The sequence below is a fragment of the Mus caroli genome, unplaced genomic scaffold, assembly GCF_978045245.1.
Source record: "Mus caroli unplaced genomic scaffold, Mus_caroli_1 scaffold_15, whole genome shotgun sequence".
Taxonomy (NCBI): Eukaryota; Metazoa; Chordata; class Mammalia; order Rodentia; family Muridae; genus Mus; species Mus caroli.
The window spans coordinates 37,150,793-37,172,148 of NW_028227270.1; the positions used below are offsets into that span (position 1 = coordinate 37,150,793).

The 21,356-nt window shown below is 38.3% G+C and overlaps 1 protein-coding gene across 3 annotated transcripts in view; it reads right to left on the minus strand.

Annotated features, from left to right (window-relative positions):
* Positions 1 to 21,356, minus strand: part of Tmem161b (transmembrane protein 161B) — a 70,451-nt gene that overhangs the window by 16,969 nt on the left and 32,126 nt on the right. For 2 of the 3 annotated variants that reach the window (XM_029468324.2, XM_021179988.3), the window contains 3 exons: positions 19,205 to 19,288; positions 16,801 to 16,898; positions 6,703 to 6,859 (listed from right to left, as the gene is read on the minus strand). In XM_029468324.2, the coding sequence (XP_029324184.1) occupies positions 6,703 to 6,859; positions 16,801 to 16,898; positions 19,205 to 19,288 (339 nt within the window). Of the gene's footprint in view, positions 1 to 6,702; positions 6,860 to 16,800; positions 16,899 to 19,204; positions 19,289 to 21,356 lie in introns of those variants that run through there. The other variant, XM_029468325.2, reaches the window with a different exon arrangement.

Sequence of the window (21,356 nt, forward strand, 5' to 3'; positions counted from 1 at the left end):
ACAGAGGAAGTGTACATCAACACACCAAAAGCTGTTACAGCAGCCCTACCCTACTAAATGCAGAAAACCTCAAGCACCTGCACACTAAGATCTGGGATAAATAAGGAGGCCCATTCTTTTTACTGCTATACAGTACAGTTTGAAGTCTCAGCTAGACCAATAGGACAAGGGAAGGAAATAAATGGGATAGGAATAGGAAAAAAAAAAGAACAAAGTATCCTTGTTTGCAGAAGATATGATTATATAAGAGTTCCTAAAGACTCCACCCAAATCCTTTTATAGATGATACTTTCTGCAAAGTGGGACGACACAAAACACATACAAACCAAGAGCTGTCTTATATATCAATGACAAACACACCAAAAATGAAATTCCATTTATAACAGCCATAATAAAATAAAATAAACATGCCTAGGGACAAACTGAACCAAGGAAATAAAAGAACTCTACAATGGAAACTTTACAACAAACAACACAGAAATTAAGGAAGATGCAAGAAGATTGAAGAGTTTCCAGGCTCATGGATAGGCACAACTAATCTTATAAAAATGGCCATCCTACCAATAGCAACCCACAGAGTCAATGCAATTCCAATCAAAATTACATGACCTCTTCACAGATGCAGAAAACCAAAAACCAATCCCAAGCATTTCCGGGCCAAAAGGAAGTAGGATAGCTAAGACAGTCTTGAGCCAAAAGATGCTTAGCGAGGTACCACCATACTTGATTTCAAATTATACTACAGTAATAAATATTGTATGGTACTGGCACAAAAACAGAGATCTATGGGATAGAATTGAGAACCCAAATATAAGTTCATGTAACTATAATTATACAACTTTTGGCAGAGTTGTCAAATATATATTGAAGAAAAACTGTATCTTAATTCTGATACTATAAAACCAGGAGTGGAGAAAGCAGAGTGCATGTTTCAACTTACAAGGACAGGTAAGAAGCTGGCGAGCAAGACTCCAGTACCTCAGGAAATAAAAACAATTACAAAATGGTATCCCACAAAACTCAAAAGCTTCTGTACAGCAAAGCAAACTGTGAAACAAGTAATAGGCCCACGTTTACCAGCTATTCATTCATCGGGGATTCATGTCCAAAGTATACAAAGAACTCAACAACTAAACATTAAGAAAATCAAGAATCCAACTAAAAATGGGCTATGGAACGGAATAGAAAATTCTCATACAAAGAGCCAGAAGAACCTTAAAAAGTGCTCGTCAGCATCACTGCCCATCAGGAAAATGTGATCAAAACTCTTCAAAGATCCCCTGTTACCCCAATCGAAAAAGCCATCTCCAGTAATACAAATGACAGCAAATGCAGGTGTGCACATGGCAAAAGAGAATTTCTTACATACTTTTGGTGGAGTGTAAACTAGTGGAAATCAGTTCTGAATAAAACTGCTTAAGACCCAGCTATACTACTCCTGAGCCACATTCAAAGGACTTCATACTCTACCTCAGAGACACTCAGACAGCCATGGTTTTAGAGGAAGAAAATGAAGCAGCTAGGATATCCCAACAGATGAATACATAAGAAAAATATACACACAATACAGTGCTGTTCTTTGTTCAGGCAAAGAACAAAAAAATAAAGAAATGGATAGAACTGAAAAACTGGTACTTCAGGCCCTAAGTTCTCTCTTTATATTTATATCCTAGTTGCAAACTTTTGTTTTGCGTATTTAACTTGGAAGACAAATTGAAGCCAGGAAATTAAAAGGGAGATATGGGGAGGTACGTTAAAGGGGAGGGGAAAATAAATTATAGGTAAAAAGAAAGTAGAAAGTGGAAAATTGGGGGTGGAGAGGCTTATGCAGGAAGAGGCATATAAGGAAGAGTATGGGAAAACCAATGGAAGCCTAATAGGATCCTTGGGATACAAAAGAAAGGGGATTGGGATGGGCTTAACGAATTAAGTGGAGGTGTGGATAGAGGAGAAATAGCAAGAGGAAAGAAAATAGCAAGCAGGTTAATCAAAAGTAAGGATGTATGAAAAAGTTATTACGGAAACTGACTAGTTTAGCAAGCTAATTTCAAAACAGTAGTTTGAGCAGAAGGACACCACACAGATGGACAATGCCACTCCCAGAAGTCACAGGTTATTACATAAAAGTCAAAGTTCGAGGCACGGGACGTCTCCCCATGAGTTGTTAGTTAGAGAAGGCCAAGAGATATTAAAACTATCACAAGCTATTGTCATTGCTACACAGTAAAATCATATTGCTGAAAACACCACAGACTTGGGCTACAGGACATAAATTAATCTCACACCAAACAGGAACCATCCTGATAACTAGCCTTCAAGGTGCTAGAAAGAGATCATGTTCCTACTTAAACTGAATTTCACATAAGCTGAAATTTGTTCAACCATGGAGAGATGATGTACTTATGTTTGTGACTATTATTAAAAGTGCTGGTACTTTTCCCCTATTCAAATGATTACGTTTCACACTTCTACTTTTCTTGGTAGAAAAGCAACTAAGACAATTACATTTTTCATTTTACACTACAGAACAAAGAGACAGACAAAACCCTAAAAACAATATTACATCTTTATTACACATTCTTCATTTAAAGCTAATTTATAATAAGCACATTCACTCTTATGATCTATTTAGCAAAATCTTTCAAGATAATCATTCCAATTCAACAGTACAAAAAGTTTGTAACATTACCTTCAAGTTTTATCATATTCTAGATGTGCAGCCTTATTACTTAGGAAGAAAAAAGGAACATAAAGTTTTTCTAGATATTAGAAAAAAGTATCATACATGTTTTAAAGTACATCACAAAATAACCTTATAGTGGGCCAGGGTAAATGTAACCAGATAATAGAGAAAAATACCTCTCAAAGATATATGAAAGCATAAAGATGGGCTTTATTTTAAAAAACAAAAATGGCCAAGGTTTTAGATTCTAATAAAACAAAAGGCCACCCTTGAATCCTTTTTGACTAGAGCTGACATCTAAAGCAAACTACTTCAGAGTTCCAACTTTCACATCACATTTGTACAAAGGAAGAATATAGTAATAGTAATCTGTAACCTTTTAAGGGATTTAGAAGTAGCTAGAAACTGACTCGCCCTAAGTTGCTATGGCTATTTCCCACAGCAAATAAGGTAGCACTTAACTTCTATACCTTTGCATGTCTACAAATAAAACTGCCTCAACTGGAAAGCCTTAGGACTTATGTTCATTTAAACTACGACTTGGTTTTATAAATATTTGCATGTCCATAATAATAGCAAATTAAAAACTCTAGCTAGGTATAAAGATATGCATAATGGCTTTTGAATCTTACATATTTGACACTGTATAATACAGTGTGGAAATATGACTAATGATTTAGTACTGTAGCCAAGCACAATAGGTCTGAAAAGCCTTAGAATTCTTTGCAGCATAGCTTTCTTCTTGAAATTCATGTAATTGACCCAACACTACTATGGGCTACAGTTTATTCTTAAGAAAGTTTATTTTAAAAACCTGCCTGTATGTTATAAACTACTTTAACATTTTGACTTCTATCACAGGATCACTCACTGGCTTTTGCTATGATGATTTTACCTCTTTGCTTTTCATTTCTTCATAAGAGATTAAAATGCTCCATAATCAGAGACATTTCCCTAGAACTCTAGGACGTCACATGAAGTAAAGACCATTAGTACAGCTGCTTCCCTGTGCTGTGAGGTCTTCACTGTCATTGCCTTACACTCTAGCTCATGGCATAAATAGGACTGAAGCATGAAGCCTGGTCAATGATGATGTGCAGAGCTACAAACCAATGAGGAGGGAAGTCAGGGTCAGTTTAGAGTGCACTGATGACAAGAGGTGGCCCACATCCAGGCTCTAACATTTAAATTTAGTATCATGCATTCAAAATACCAGTCTCCTTCTTTTAGGACTCTCAAGACTACAGAAAATGTTTCTGCTGTCCAATGTAAGTCCATCAACATAAATACACCAAGAAAAGGAACAAATGATTGTGTAAATAAAACAACTGGCCTGTGTAACTTAATCACTAAACTGATTAAGTTAAATGTTCCTAATTTGAGAACTACTTTAACCAAGAATATTTCATTAGTAACAACTGCAGAAAATATCTGAATCAATTAATGTATATGTGCTTGGAAATCTGCAGAGACCTGCATTTGATTCATAAGTAGGGACATACAATAAGGAGATGAAGAAATCCTAAACAGTAGTCACTGCTGGTAGATTTGATTCATAAAGATGAGAGCAGTTAAAGCTAGGACAAGCACGGGCTGTCAGCACATTCTTCTTAAATAAAATGAAAAATGACAGAAAATATGTGAGTGGCTAGTCACTGTGTATGTTCTTTTCTTTAACGAAAGTGGAAAGAGAAGCATTCTATAAGGAATATTTATCACTAATAAAAAGACACAAAATGTAATAAGACAGATTTTCAAAGGAGTTAAAAAAGAGCTCACGAACATTTTAAACTGTAGTAAAAGTCTAAGCGAGAAACATAAGAAAATAGTTGAGAAAGTAAAGAAAATTTCCTAAAAAATACAAAATTATAATGACCATACATATGAAATACAGACAATTCCAGATGCTTGTATAGGTGATTCTACTTCCTCAGCAATAAGCATCCACAAAATGTTCATCAGATAAATAGTTACAAAAAAGCTTCCTAGAACTCACCAACATGAATTTTCAAAACAGGTGATTTTATAAGAATAAGACCAAATCCAAGCTGGGCAATGGTGGCGTATGCCTTTAATAATCCCAGCACTTGGGAGGCAGAGGCAGGCGGATTTCTGAGTTCGAGGTCAGTCTGGTCTACAAAGTGAGTTCCAGGACAGCCAGGGCTATACAGAGAAACCCAGTCTTGAAAAACCAAAAAAAAAAAAAAAAAAAAAAACCAAAAAAAACCCCCCACAAACAAACAAACAAACAAAAACAACAACAACAAAACCCAAAACAAAAAAAAACCCAAAACAAAACAACAAAAACAAAAAAACCCAATTCTTCCCTAAAGTACAGAACTGCCCTAAAGGGTAATAGGCCGGGCATGGTAAAAAAACAAAAAACAAAAAACAAAAAAAAACCCCACAAACAAACAAACAAAAACAACAACAACAAAAACCAAAACAAAAAAAAACCCAAAACAAAACAACAAAAACAAAAAAACCCAATTCCTCCCTAAAGTACAGAATCTAGCTTTTGTTTTGTTAATCTAAAGGGTAATAGGCCGGGCATGGTGGCGCACACCTTTAATCCCAGCACTCTGGAGGCAGAGGCAGGTGGATTTCTGAGTTCGAGGCCATCCTGGTCTACAGAGTCTGTTCCAGGTCAGCCAGGGCTATACAGAGAAACCCTGTCTCAAAAAACCAAAACCAAACCAAAACAAAACAAACAAACAAAAAAACAAAATAGAAAAGAAGTTCCAGAGAGGTCGTACTTAGGTGTGTGAGGGGGAGGGGAGGTGGTGGCACACACAACATGAGAGTTAATAGGACATCCAGTTCTTTAACACAAAATTCTAAAGAAACACTGGTTTTGAATTTTCTGCTGTGTCAAAATATCAACTGTTTAAGAAGACAGCTTGATGCACACAAAACTTCAGAAACTACTTTCTAAAGACATCACACAAGAGTTCATGCTTTCAGATAGAGAGTGAGCCAAAGCATCTGAAAGGGACACTGAAACTTTTTAGGACAGCAGAGAACAGGGCTGCAGAACAAGCCTCTGCAACAGCCGGGCGGTGGTGGCGCACAACTTTAATCCCAGCGCTTGGGAGGCAGAGGCAGGTGGATTTCTAAGTTTGAGGCCAGCCTGGTCTACAGAGTGAGTTCCAGGACAGCCAGGGCTACACAGATAAACCCTGTCTCAAAAAAACCAAAGCTGGGGAAGGCGAAGGTGCTGGGTGGCAAGCCTGAGCCTTGTCTCAAACCAACATGGTGAAGCAGCAGACTCCTACCAGCTGTTCTCTGCTCTTCCAACGTGTGTACACATAGAGTGACACATGAGACGTAACCCTTTCAAGTTTACAGAAGGAGAGTTCTATGGCAAGCAAGATGGCAATGGCGTTCTGATCTACAGATGAATCACTACTCTGGGAAAGCTTACTTTCCAAGAAATAAAAAGAGATTATTGAAGGAAGGCAGCGAAATATGTTTTGCTACAAACAAGATTTTCAAAGGTAGCTACTAGCACAGTAAACCTGAGTGAAACTTAATGAAATGCTATCTGTACTGGAGGGACTGGAAGAGAAAGGAAAATTAGAATATGACTGTCTCAGGATCACAGAGTAATTAAGCACCGGGAAGGAAATCCTCCCTTTATTCCCAGTACAAACATAGAGCTCATTACAAAGGTGAAAATGTCTGCTAGCCTTTCAGATATGCTACATGGGTAAAAAAAGAAATGGGAAAGAAGTTACCTCTTTTCCTACATTTACCTTTTAGAACTGCCCTATTTTGAAATTTTAAGAAGTTGCAAGAAGGATGTTTATTGAATGTGATCAAATTACACTGCAACTTGCTCACATTCAGTAAGAAATTGTCAAAGAAGAAAGTTAACATATCCTAAAAATTCTGTAAAGAATTCAACAAGGAAAATTCTTTAACTGACAAATCTTTTCAAAATTAAACACAAGGTCTAATGGTATTAAGTTAAAAAGAAAAAGGTAAGTTCACCATGTTAATGATGGTTTGAAGGATACATTGCAAAAGACAAAACCAGGAGGCACCACACTAAGCTGATATTCATTTCCTGTGTAGGCTTCATGAAGCTGTAATAGACTTCCGTTACTAAATAGACGATGGTAGCAGCCACCGTGAAGTCCACCAGCCACTGGTATTCTGGAAAGTAATGCAGTGCTGAAAAAGAAAAGGTCAAGACAGGTTGCAGTTAAATGTCAGCTTATGAGGATAAATCCATGGAACATAAAGTATGTTAGACTCCATTCTATTTGCAGACTTGAACTGTAAATTTTACGAATAAAAATGCATCTGTCAAATTTAGCAGTTAAAACCAAAATTTGATAGCTCATAAATTAAGTAAGAAAATAATCTTGAACTGATCACTACAAATTATTTAAATTGCTATTAAAACATGAATGCAAATATATTTGTATCTTCTTAACCTTAGCTTATCTCTATAAAAATTACATGCAAAGTTTTCTTCTGGTGTATTTAGCTGCGTTAACATTAACTTCAATGAATACAATTTCTACAGAAGTTTACATTTGTTCTTAGCCACAGGTAGGAGTGATTCTGTGAGTTATTGCACACATAGCAAGTGAACAAGTGCACTTCTTATTCTCGCTTAGAAGTAAGAAAAATGGATAGAATGCTGATTTTACATAGAGCCATAGCCCTTCAAAAATAAATTCATAATTCAGCGCTTATTCAAAGTACAAGTCTTTGAGAGTACAACTAATTACACATTTGATTTAAACGTTTTTCAAAGTGTAGTGTGCTTTATTTCCTTCAATTTGTGATAGTTATCAATTATGTACACAGGGAACCAAAGTAAAACTGATAGATATCCTTGGTCATATTATTAACCCATATGATCATGTTTTTTTACTTCTATTCAATAAAACACTGAGTTCATACTCATGTATGTCTCTTCAATAGAATTGTAGGAGTCAAAAGAAGTTCACAGAGCACGGAGAGCTCAGCTGTAAAGCGTTTGCTTGAATGAGGCACTTCAATAAGTTGTACCATGGAAAGGAAAGGTGCAACAACTCCTCCGCATAACCATACAGACATGGCATGCATTGTGGAGGCACATAAACACCAAGGAACATGTCACTGCTACTCTGGTTAACAAGAATGTTCCTGATATGAAATAACCAGTTGTTAAACTAGTACCATTTGCAAGTAGTTCTCAAAACTGTCTACATGAAACCATATGTTCAAGAAACTATGTGCTAAAGCCACATTAGTGAAGTATATTAAGTTAAAATAGCAAGTTCTCACTGGTTTGTTTTTTAACATCCAGAATACAACTGTACCCTGTTATTAACTTTTTTTATAAATTAGGAAAAAAAGTCAATACCTAACAGTATTCTACTACACTTTTAGATTGGTGTCTATTCCAATTGTCAGCAGAGAGGCTTCCCCCAGAAGCTGATGTAAACAGATGCAGAGACCCACAGCAGAGCTCAGTGAATGCCATGGAAGAGGGGAAGGATGGACTGAGGGATCCAGGGGGGTGAAAGACACCAGGAGAATCAGCCACACAGAGCTCAGATTGAAGCAGCAACCTTGAAGCCTGCTTGGGGTTTACATTAGGCCTTCTGCATGTATTCTGTGGTTGTTCAGGTTGAGGTTTTGTGGGAGTGGTGATATCTCTGATGCTTTTGCCTGATCAGGGGACCCTTCTCCTCCTACTGGGTTGCCTCATCCAGCCCTGATATGAGAGTATGTGCCCAGCCTCAGTGCATCTTGTTATGTTGTGTGCAGTTATTATCACTGAGAGACCTACTCTTTTCTGAAGTGAAACAGAGGAACAGTGGACCTGGGTGGGGTGGAGAGACTAAGAGGAGAGGAGGCTACTCTTGAGATGTAAAAGAGAATAATAAAGAAAAACAAAGGGATCTTCTGTGCAAGCCCAGTAGAGGGTTCCCAAGGTCCCCAGAGAACTCTCCACACCACAGGCTCCCTAGCACACCCAGGACCTTGAGATCACTGGTGAGTGGAACCCAACATCTGTTCCCAAGAATCCCGGAAGGTCTTGTGCCAGCAGGAACAGGGACAAAGGAACCCCGCCCAACCAGAGGTTGGGATTCCTTCTGGTGGCTCCAGACCCATGCTATCTTGGGCGGGAACTGGGCAGGCCCTAGCACACCCAGGATCTTGGGATCACTGAGACCAGTCTACACAAGAGAGCACATGGGTGGCAAAAGCAACAAAGTTTTTTGGGCAGCATCCTTTCAGGCCTTCATCCTCAGCCAGGAGGTGGAGACGAGACCCAGACCCCTGGGCACCTTCCTTGCCAGATAGGGCTCTGATCCATGGAGTGAGAAGGAGGATCTGAGGTCCAGACTTCTGGGCACCTTCCATGCAAGAGGAGAGTTTGCCTACAGAGAGTGCTCTGTCCAGAGACTCAGGAGAGAGCTGGATTCCCAGGAGTGCTGACAGAGGCTAACAGAATCACAGGAGGAACAAGTGCCAGCCAGAGACAGCTAGAACAGCTAACACCAGTTACCAGATGGCAAAGGGCAAACATAAGAATCTTACTAAAAGAAACCAAGACCACTGGGCACCATCAGAACCCAGTATGCCCACCACAGCGAGTCCAGGATAGCCCAACACACCCAAGACTGGGGTTTAAAATCATATCTCATGATGATGGTAGAGGATTTTAAGAAGGGCTTTAATGACTCACTTAAAGAAATACAGGAAAACACTGCTAAACAGGTAGAAGCCCTTAAAGAATTACAGGAAAACACTACTAAACAGGTAGAATTCCTTACAGAGGAAACACAAAAATTCCTTAAAGAATTACAGGAAAAGACAACCAAACAGGTAATGGAATTGAAGAAAAACATCCAAGATCTAAAAATGGAAGCAGAAACAATAAAGAAAACCCAAAGGGAGACAACTCTGGAGACAGAAATCCTAGGAAAGAAATCAGGAAACTTAGATGTGAGTATCAGCAACAGAATACAAGATATGGAAGAGAGAATCTCAGGTGCAGAAGATTCCATACAGAACATAAACACAACAATCAAAGAAAATGCAAAATCCAAAAAGATCCTAACTCAAAAGACCCAGGAAGTCAGGGACACAATGAGAAGACCAAACCTAAGGATAATAGGAGTAGATGAGAAGGAAGGTTTTCAACTTAAAGGGCCAGTAAATATCTTCAACAAAATTATAGAAGAAAACTTCCCTAACCTAAAGAAAGAGATGACCATGAACGTACAAGAAGGCTAGAGGACTCCACACAGACTGGACCAGAAAACAAATTCCTCCCGACACATAATAATCAGAACAACAAATGCACTAAATAAAGATAGACTATTAAAAGCAGCAAGGGAAAAAGGTCAAGTAACATATAAAGGCAGACCTATTTAGAATCACACCAGACTTCTCACCAGAGTCTATAAAAGCCAGAAGATCCTGGACAGATGTTAGAGACCCTAGAGAACGCAAATGCCAGCCCATGCTACTATACCCAGCAAAATTCTCAATTACCATAGATGGAGAAGCCAAGGCATTCCATGACAAAACCAAATTCACACAATATCTTTCCACAAATCCAGCCCTTCAAAGGATAATAAAGGGAAAACTCTTAACACAAGGATGGAAATTCCGCCCTAGTAAAAGCAAGAAAGTAATTGTTCAAAAAACCTAAAAGAAGACAACCACAAGAATTGATCACCAACTCTAACAACAAAAATAACAGGAAGCAATGATTACTTTTCCTTAATATCTGTTAATATTAATGGACTCAATTCCGTAATAAAAAGACATAGACTAACAGACTGGCTACATAAACAGGACCCAACATTTTGCTGCATACAGGAAACCCACCTCAGGGACAAAAACAGACACTACCTCAGAATAAAAGGCTGGAAAATAATTTTCCAAGCAAATGGTCTGAAGAAACAAGCTGGAGTAGCCGTCCCAATATTCAATACAATCGTCTTCCAACCCAAAGTTATCAAAAAAAGATGAGGGGCGCTTCATACTCATCAAAGGTAAAATCTGCTAAGATGAATTCTCATTTCTGAATATCTATGTTCCAAAGCAAGGACATCCACATTCATTAAAGAAACTTTAGTAAAGCTCAAAGCACACATTGCATCTCAAGAAATAATACTGGGAGACTTTAACACCCCACTCTCATCAATGAACAGATCCTGGAAACAGAAACTAAACAGAGACACAGTGAAACTAACAGAAGTTATGAAACAAATGGATTTAACAGATATCTACAGAACATTTTATCCTAAAACAAAAGGGTATAGCTTTTTCTCAGCAACTCATGGTACCTCCTCAGAAATTGGTCACAAAAGAGGCCTCAACAGATACAAAAATATTGAAATTATTGCATGCATCCTATCAGATCTTCATGGACTAAGGCTGATCTTCAATAACAACATATATAATAGAAAGCCAACATTCATGTGGAAGCTGAACAACACTCTCCTCAATGATACCTTGGTCAAGGAAGAAATAAACAAAGAGATTAAAGACATTTTAGAGTTTAATGAAAATGAAGCCACAACATACCGAAAATTATGGGACACAATGAAAGCATTTCTAAGAGGAAAACTCAGCTCTGAGTGCCTCCAAAAAGAAACTAGAGAGAGGATACACTAGCAGCTTGACAGCACACATAAAAGCTCTAGAATAAAAGGAAGCAAATTCACCCATGAGGAGTAGTAGAAGGCAGGAAATAATCAAACTCAGGGCTGAAATCAATCACTCAGGGCTGAAATCAATCAAGTGGAAACAAAAAGAACTACACAAAGAATCAACCAAACCAGGAGCTGGTTATTTGAGAAAATCAACAAGATAGATAAACCCTTAGCCAGACTCACTAGAGCACACTGGGACAGTATCCTAATTAACAAAATCAGAAATGAAAATGGAGACATAACAACAGAACCTGAGAAAAATCCAAAACATCATCAGATCCTACTACAAAAGGATACACTAAACAAAACTGGAAAACCTGGATAAAATGGACAATTTCCTAGACAGATATAGGTACCAAAGTTAAATCAGGATCAGATTAATGATCTGAACAGTCCCATTCTATTTCCCTAAGAAATAGAAGCAGTATTTAATAGTCTTCCAACCAATAAAAGACCAGGACCAGATGGGTTTAGTGCAAAGTTCTATCAGACCTCCAAGGAAGACGTACTTCCAGTATGCTAATTCATCTGGAATAACAAAAAAACCTAGGATAGCAAAAACTCTTCTCAAGGATAAAAAGAACCTCTGGTGGAATCACCATGCCTGACCTCAAGCTGTACTACAGAGCAATTGTGATAAAAACTGCATGGTACTGGTACAGCAACAGACAGGTAGATCAATGGAATAGAATTGAAGACCCAGAAATGAACTCACACACCTATGGTCACTTGATCATCAGCTAAAATCATCCAATGGAAAAAAGACAGCATTTTCAACAATTGGTGCTGGCATAACTGGCAGTTATCATGTAGAAGAATGCGACCTGATCCATTCTTATCTCCTTGTACAAAGTTCAAGTCTAAGTGGATCAAGGAACTCCACATAAAACCAGAGACAGTGAAACTTATAGAGGAGAAAGTGGGGAAAAGCCTCAAAGATATGAGCACAGGGGAAAAATTTGTGAACAGAACACCAATGGTTTGTGCTGTAAGGTGGAGAATCAACAAATGGGACCTCATAAAATCACAAAGCGTCTGGAAGGCAAAAGACACTGTCAATAAGACAAAAGGCCACCAATAGATTGGGAAAGGATTTTTAGCAATCCTAATTCTGATAGGGGACTAATATCCAATATATACAAAGAACTCAAGAAGCTGGGCTCCAAAAAATCAAATAACCCCATTAAAAATGGGGCAGAGAGCTAAACAAAGAATTCTCAACTGAGGAATATCAAATGGCTGAGAAGCACCTGAAAAAATGTTCAACATCCTTAATCATCAGGGAAATGCAAATCAAAACAACCCTCAGATTCTACCTCACACCAGTCAGAATGGCTAAGATCAAAACTACAGGTGATAGCAGATGCTGGCGAGGATGTGGAGAAAGAGGAACCCTTCTCCATTGCTGGTGGGACTGCAAGCTTGTACAACCACTCTGGAAAACAGTCTGGAGGTTCCTCAGAAAATTGGACATAGTACTACTGGAGAATCCAGCAATACCTCTCCTGGGGTTATATCCAGAAGATGTTCCAACTTGTAATAAGGACACATGCTCCACTATGTACCTAGCAGCCTTATTTATAATAGCCAGAAGCTGGAAAGAACCCAGATGTCCCTCAACAGAGGAATGCATACAGAAAATGTGGTTCATTTCCACAATGGAGTACTACTCAGTTATTAAAAACAATGAATTTATGAAATTCTTAAGCAAATGGATATATCTGGAGGGTATCATCCTGAGTGAGGTAACCCACTCACAAAAGAACTCACATAATATGCAGTCATTGATAAGTGAATTAATATTAACTTAGAATGCCCAACATACAATTTGCAAAACATATGAAACTCAAAAAGGAAGACCATAGTGTAGATACTTAATCCCTCCTTAGAATGGGGAACAAAATACCCATGGAAGGAGTTACAGAGCTAAAGTTTGGAGCTGAGACACAAGGAAGGACCATGCAGAGATTGCCCCACCAGGGGATCCATACCATAATCAACCACCAAACCCAGACACTATTGCATATGCCAGCAAGATTTTGCTGACACGAACCTGATATAGCTGTCTCTTACGAGGCTATGTCAGTGCCTGGCAAATACAGAAGTGGATGCTCATAGTCAGCTATTGGATGGATCACAGGGCTCCCAATGGAGGAGCTAGAGAAAGTACCTGAGGAGCTAAAGGGATCTGCAACCCTATAGGTGGAACAACAATATGAACTAACCAGTACTCCCTGAGCTCGTGCCTCTAGCTGCATATGTAGCAGAAGATGGCCTAGTCCATCTTCCATTTGCCTAGTCTCTTGTGAGACTATGCCAGGGCTTAGCAAACACAGAAGTGGATGCTCACAGTCAGCTATTGGATGGATCACTACAGATACTTGCTCAGCCATGTTCACGGTTACTCTATCATAGTCAAAAATGAGAAACAATGTAGATGCCCACTAAGTGATTAGTGAAAAATGAAAATGTGGTACATTTCACAATGAGATATTATTCAGCTGTTAAAGAAAAAGACCCCGAAATTATGAAGTTTGCAGTTAATTGGATAGCACTAGGAAAAAAATCATCTGGAGTGAGGTAACCCAGACCCAGAAAGATAAATATGCTTATATGTGGATGTTATCTTTTAAGACTTCAATTGGCATGCTGCAAATATAACTATATAGTCACAGGAATTTGGTACTGGAAAATGGACTAACAGGATGGGGAGGATCTCCCACGAAAGCTGAAATGAAATTTATAGATATAAGAGACAAGAGGGAGACTGGAGTAGGAGGATTAAATTGGGAAGAAGATGGAATAGAGGGTAAAGAGGGAGATATCAGGAGGGACAGTTAATATGAAGGGCCAGTTGAGGGATCCTATGAAAGCCCACAGAAACTTCCTAACATGTATACATGTATGAATAAAATATAGTTGGAGGCTCCAATAATAATGCCCCAATTAGACAGCTTTTGCCACCAAGTAAAAACTTTAGTGCTAGGAATAGGTTACATCTAGTTGAATTGTTAGACAAAGAGGCCCCAGGGAAACCCCCCAAATATCTCAGGCCATTAGATGCTCTCTATAAATTTATGGTAAGGCCCTACAGCTGAAGATAGCACATACAATTTTATTGAACACAAAGAGGGCAAGCTGGTACCTATCTAGAGCCTTTCCTGCTACTGATTATGTTCATGGTACTAGAAAAAATGCTGCATGTACCGGAGGAAACAGGTAAACGTTAATCCAACTACAAACCCTGTGATTCATAATGATAACCTGCCTGCATGATATGGTAGTACAATACTCACACAAATGTTGTGCAAGTGTCTTAGGGTTTCTATTCCTGTACAACATCATGACCAAGAAGCAAGTTGGGGAGGAAAGGGTTTATTCAGCTTACACTTCCACACTGCTGTTTATCACTAAAGGAAGTTAGGACTGGAACTCAAGCAGGGCAGGAAGCAGGAGCTGATGCAGAGGCCATGGAGGGATGTTACTTACTGGCTTGCTTCCCCTGGTTTGCTCAGCCTGCTCTCTTATAGAACCCAAGACTGCCAGCCCAGAGATGGTCTCACCCACAAGGGGCCTTCCCCCTTGATCACTAATTGAGAAAATACCCTACAGCTGGATCTCATGGAGGCACTTCCCCAACTGAAGCTCCTTGATCTGTGATAAACCCAGCCTGTGTCAACTTGACACATAAAACCAGCCAGTACAGTACAGCAAATGGAACCTATGCCCGACACTGCTCAGGTGGCCAAGAATCTTCGCTGGATAGGCCATTGGCTTAGGGGAAAATCAAACACTATTATTCTGCTAAAAGAACATAATAAATGATTCTTAACAACACTCTGCTATAGATTATTGTCTTGCTTGGCCATCATCAGAGAAGCATCCTATTGCAGGAGATAGGAACTAACACAGACATCCACAACTGAACAATGCGCTGAGAGTAAGAGGCTTTGGAAGAGTCAGTTCTAAGTGTGCCTTTATCAAGTCAAATCCCTCCTCATAGGGTTCAGGAAGCCACGTTGGAGAGGAGGAGGAAAGAGGGTAAGAGCCAGAAATGAAAGATGCCCCCAAAGAAATCGTGTCTTCAGACAAAGCATCTTCAGACACAACAGGCCTGACACATACATGAACTCACAGAGACTGGCAGCACACATAGAACCCGCTAAAGTTTAAGTCAGATGGGATCCCAATGCTAAGAAAATAAAAAAATAGTGGATATGGAAATCACCCCTAACAAACTGGCACTGACTTGCAAAGGCAAACATTGTTTTCTCCACTCGAGTCTTACTGGGTATTTTATTAGCTACACTTAGAATAGACCCCATGTCCAGCAATAGACGGCCTGCACAAAACAAATTTCCTGGCATTTTTGTAAACTTTCTAACTCAAAATGTTTTGGGTATTTTTGTCTTACTGATCTTTTGCTTCTTTATTATTGTTCCCAATTCTGTGTTTTTAACGGGTTTTAGTGGGATTTTATTGGAGGTAGCAGACATAGTAGTAGTGGTGTGTGTGTGTGTGTGTGTGTTTTGTGACTTTTTACAATTCTGGTTTGTTTGTTTTGTTTTATTTTCTAAACAAAGGGGAAAGGGCATAGAGCTAAGGGGGCGGAGAAGTGGGAGGAGCTAGGGGATAGGAAATCTTGATCAGAATAAAATGTATAAATATTTTTTAATAAAAAGTATTGACTGATTAATGTGGTAGTTCCCCATTTTTCACGAAACCCAGTGGTTCTCATATCTGATTAAGCATCAAAATCACAGGTATTTTTGAAGTCAAATTACCAGAACCTGTTCTAGAATCAATGGATTTTTAAAGATGAGTACAAGAAATCTATATTTTTAAAAGGTCTCTTCAATAACATAATATAATGTATAAGGCTTGAAAACTAGTGTTAGGAGCACCACTTCAGACATCTTTCCCCTCCAGCATTTAATTAGCTTTATATAAAAATTTCATTTTAAACTTAAAATCATTATAGTCATATTATTACAGAAACTGAGGGGTAAAGTTCATTATTTATTTTGATATATTCAATTGATAAAGGTGAACTGTGAATAAAATCTCAACTTCTTAATCCCTAACACCATAAGAATAGTTGAGTTACTAAAATTTAGATATCTCAAATTGCAAATATAATTTAAAGTTCATTATGACAGTAATAGATTACTAAAGGGATAAATTTAAAATTTATGATCTCAAGACTGGTTTCAGCCCAATAACCAGAAACTACAACAAGGCTGAGCAAGTGTGCTGCTTTCCAGACTGGGGAGAAGAATACCATAGAAACAGAAAAGAGAAACTTCATTTGAATAAAGCCTTTGGAGCTTGAGAAAGTCAGTTGTTAGATTCCATGGAAACAAAACCATACCCACAACAGAGACAGTTTTTTTCACCGACATAGCCTGGTGTATGCAGAACACTTTACAAGATTGCCCTTACCTAAAGTATCCACTTCTGTAACGGACTTGGTTTCTAGATGAAGGTCAATGTCTTTTGGAATGGTTAGTGGCTTATTTTCAATATGGCCATTGTATTTTCTGCAAAAATTAGATAAGTAACACAAAAATAAAACACTTAGTTATCCAAGTACATACATTATCCTAAATATAAGAGATTTTAGCTTCATTGTCCTGTCACCCTAGAGGAGGTCACATACTCCAAAACAGTTTTCTAAAGCAGACTACAAGGTGCTGAGGTAAATTATGTGACCATGTATATGACCAGGGGAAGAATTACCTATACCAAAAGAGCAACAAAATCTTGTATGCTAGTATCCTGTTTCACACCCATTTTTTCTACTCTCTTTTGCAAATTTAAAAGCAACCTAGTATCTCTCTAGTAGGTAACAAGATTAAAGGAAAGGAAGAAAAAATAAAATTCTCTTTGAACGTACATGTACATACATATACACATAAACACAGCTGTAATGTAGGTCAGAGATGAATAAGTATATTAAAATTAATGTTCATAGGAAATTCATAAACATGAAAGGCAACTGTAGAGGTGCCTACAAAGACTTCCAGATGGAGAAACTCAGAAAAGTTCTTTAAGTATATTCTGTCACTCCCCAACTTAAGTTTTAAGGACAATCAAATGGATATACAAAGTAATAAGCCCAGTTTTAATAACATTATTTTCAACCTTGTATTTCCTCTGTAGTAAGTAAACATGGGGGCTCTCCGTGACAATATTTCACATAAGTGACCCAAGCCCTATTGCTGTTATTAGTGAGAAGAGAGCATCACCAGTGCGTCCTTCTGTAGTTTCCGCACTGAGTGATCCTGGAAGAGCTATGCACTCAGCTCAGTGGACACTGCCTGCCTGGCTTGCATCAAGCCCTTGGTGTGCTCTAGGATGGCATAAGCCAGGAACGGTTATCTGGTGCTACTGGAATCAGGAGGCAGAAGGATCAGAAGTTCACGTTCATCATCCTCTGTGCCAGCCTGAGCTACATGAGAACTCAAGTCTAAAAAAAGAGCAAATTAACGGGTTATTAGGCATCCAAAAAGAATATGAATATTTTCGAAATGAATAATAAACTCCATAATTAAATCCCACAGTTGTTTAAACATGGGAACAGTGGCCATCTGCTGAGTTTGGTGGTTGAAAACAATAAACAAACAACAAAAAGAAACTAAAAATTCAACCTATATTTAAAAACTGGTCCTTAAGTACATAAACTTGAGAAATCCATTTGACATTTTTTTAAATTATGCTTTTACCATTTTTGGATGTATGGGTTTTTCTGCCAGAGTCTGTGTAGCACATGCATGCAGTGCTCTTGGAGACCAGAAGAGGACATTATAGCCAAAAGAACTGGAATTAGACAGTTTGTGAGTCTGGGTGCCAGGGACTGAGTCAGGACCTATACAACAGCTGGCACTCTTGACCACTGCACCATCATTCAAGCCTCTGGTTCAACACTTCTAATCAACAGCATTTTAGTAAAATGTAAATTAAACTACTTAGGATGGCTGTCTATATTAAGTAGCAGCTGTACATAATAATATCTTATGAACAAAAACATTGGTTAAGAATACTTTATTAAAGTACTGAAATTTTTAAAAGGGAAGGGCTTATGATTAATAATACACTGAAATTCAAGATTAATAAAAAAGATATCCTCAACTGATCCCCAGCTGAGGACATTGAAGCTAATGTGGACTTTTGAGTCAACACAGACTTTCTCTGAGATTTAAATAGGGGTATGCAACTTGAAAGCCATCAGAGTTATACATATGACTACCTCTAGTCTTTGCAATTTACAGAGGGGACTGATTTAAGAAGGCCTGTTAGCAGACAGTTAAAACATTAAACAAAATAGAAAGAGCCGGGCAAGGGCTACAGCTCAGTGGTAGAGCTTTGTTCAGTAGTGCCATAGAAAAAAGCAATGCAGTGACTGAAGGGAACCTACAAAGCCATATCTAGTGAAGAGAACCCCCCACAACCCCGCAAAGACTCCAAAACAGCAGCTCTGAAAGACTTACAGATATCCTTGCAGCTCGTCTCTTAAGCCACGTAAATATCTATAACATAGTTCTCATAACTTAAATCAGAAGTTAACCATTGTTGAGTAAAACAACTGTCTTGACCTTCCTGTTTTCACTGAGATTTACATGGGTTCTGATGTCAAAAATACTTGAATAAAGTTAATCTTTGAGTACAGCAATCATTATTTTGTACTTATATTCTAATTTTTATTTTACTGGAATCTGCAAGGGTTCTGATCTGAAATTTATCAACTACTTACATCATTAATAAATATTCCTTTAATTGAAACAAATATATCTGTGTAACTTATGTAAAATGTTTAATAAATTAGAAGCTCGTCAATATAACTTACCTGTCTTTTTTACTTTTTCCTTTCTGCTGCTTCCCTGCAAGGATTCTTAATTCTTCTTCGGAAGGATGTTGATACCATCTCAAACTAAGGGAGGAAAAAGGAGCCCTTTGAAATAAGTCACTTAAATGACCACGTAATCCGTTTGCAAGTATTTACCGAGTTTCCAACTGGAGGACACTGTAGGAAAATAGTCACGTGACAAATGCAGAGCGAACAGACACTGCTGCTGAAGCCCTGGGGTGAGATGCTCGCCCAGCCAGCATCAGTAAACACTTACTAGATGCCAGGCAGTTACCCTGTATTTCTAACAGCCTGTCGTTTCCTAGGCGAAAATGACACCAACTCTGCAAGAAATTCTCTACCAATCCTCTATTTGAACCAAGTGATAGTTATCTTTAAGAGAGCTGACTCCATGTTCTCTCACATTTACAAATCTTTCCTTTTATTCTTTTCTATTACATAAAATATCCACGTCATTTAATCTTCCCAAGCACCAACCACTTCACTATGACTTTCCTGTTTTACAGAGGTGTCACTATTTACCAGTCACTTAAATGTGGTAGTTCTATCTTACCTTTAGTGTATCCATATGCTGCTATCAGTATTGTGCAATGCTGTAAATTCTCCCCATTCTACTGCACACACTACTCCGGACCTGTGCTCTACTTAGTCTTCCATAGCCATGACTCTCACAACACTCTCTTACCTCATCTTCCTGCCTTTCTTGGACATCCTTCTCATCCTCCCACCCTGAGCCCATTCTTACTTCTTTTTCCATAATAGACATTGTGTCAAAGTACATCAGCCCATAAAAACCTGTCTCAAGGCTACTCTAGGCAGTACAATGTGTAGACTATGCAGGGACTTTCCTCAAGGTCCTTACCATTATATTGTTATAAAGAATAAATACAGACCTTGTATTGCTATACTATTTTTTTAAATCACAAAACTCTAGATTATAATGAGATGTCTAAATTTAAATATCGACTAGCTTGCTGTTTCAAAAAAAGTTACAGAACTGACAATTTGAGTCATAACTCAATATTGCATAGAAAAAAACTGTTTAAACTCTGAGATGGCATTGGGATTGTGTCAATTTTAAAGCTTACATTATTTAGAAAGGTACTGAAATCTTTATGCCTAAAATAATACAATGTTTGGAATTTGCACCAAAATATGTTGGGGTGAGGGTAGATGGAGCCAAGAACAAATAAAACAAGTCTAAGTGCTAGCTACTGCGATGAGTACATAGGTACTAAAAATAGTGTCTACTCTGAAAATTCAGGTTTTAAGACCTGAAACGTATATAGGACTTGAAACTTCCAACTTCCATAGCTTGCAGGATGAGCCCAGAGCTCACTTCTCCAGATTCCTTTCCAGTCATTCTCTACTTCAAAAGAGCACACACTATCTTGAATAAATGATACTTATTTCTAACAAATTCTTTCATCTTGTGATGCTTTTGCATATATTCTTCTTTCTGGCTATAAACATCTATACTCCCATTTATTTCCTGTTTCACAAGGCAGTACTCCAGTGACAATACAGAATGTATCACCTGTCCATTGCTCATTCCAGACAGTGCTTCAGACGCCCGACCTGACAGGCGCTTGTTCTGCTAGTAAGTTAACAGTAGAATCTGGTCATGGAAACCCCAAATATGTGATTAGAGGGTTGAAACTTTAACTTCCAGTCATGGGAAAGAGACTAGAGTGTGAGTTCAATCATTTAAATCAACGATATAAAGTCTACCACATAAAATTCTACGTTTGCAGGAAATTTCCTTAAAAATTTTGGATTTCAAAGCTTGTTGTAATCTTCTGGTTTACACGGATGGGCCCAGAAGGAGAAACCTTCAAGGTGTTCTTGTGGCCAATGTATATTCTTAGATAACACAGCATTGCTATGGATACTCTGGACACTCAGCATGCTGAACGCTAGACATCCAGAGGGCTATGAAGGAAGCACACTGCAGGCCGGGAGAATCCCAAGTGAATGGTGATAGCATCTATGTATGATGGCTATTGTTGGCAAAAATGCAGCTTCCCTGTGGGTTTTGTGTACACAGTCTTGAAGACAGAGGCTGCTGTCCATGTGTCTGTCTTCAGACCTGTGTACAAGCCTGCCTACTTGACTATGCCCTTCAGTATGT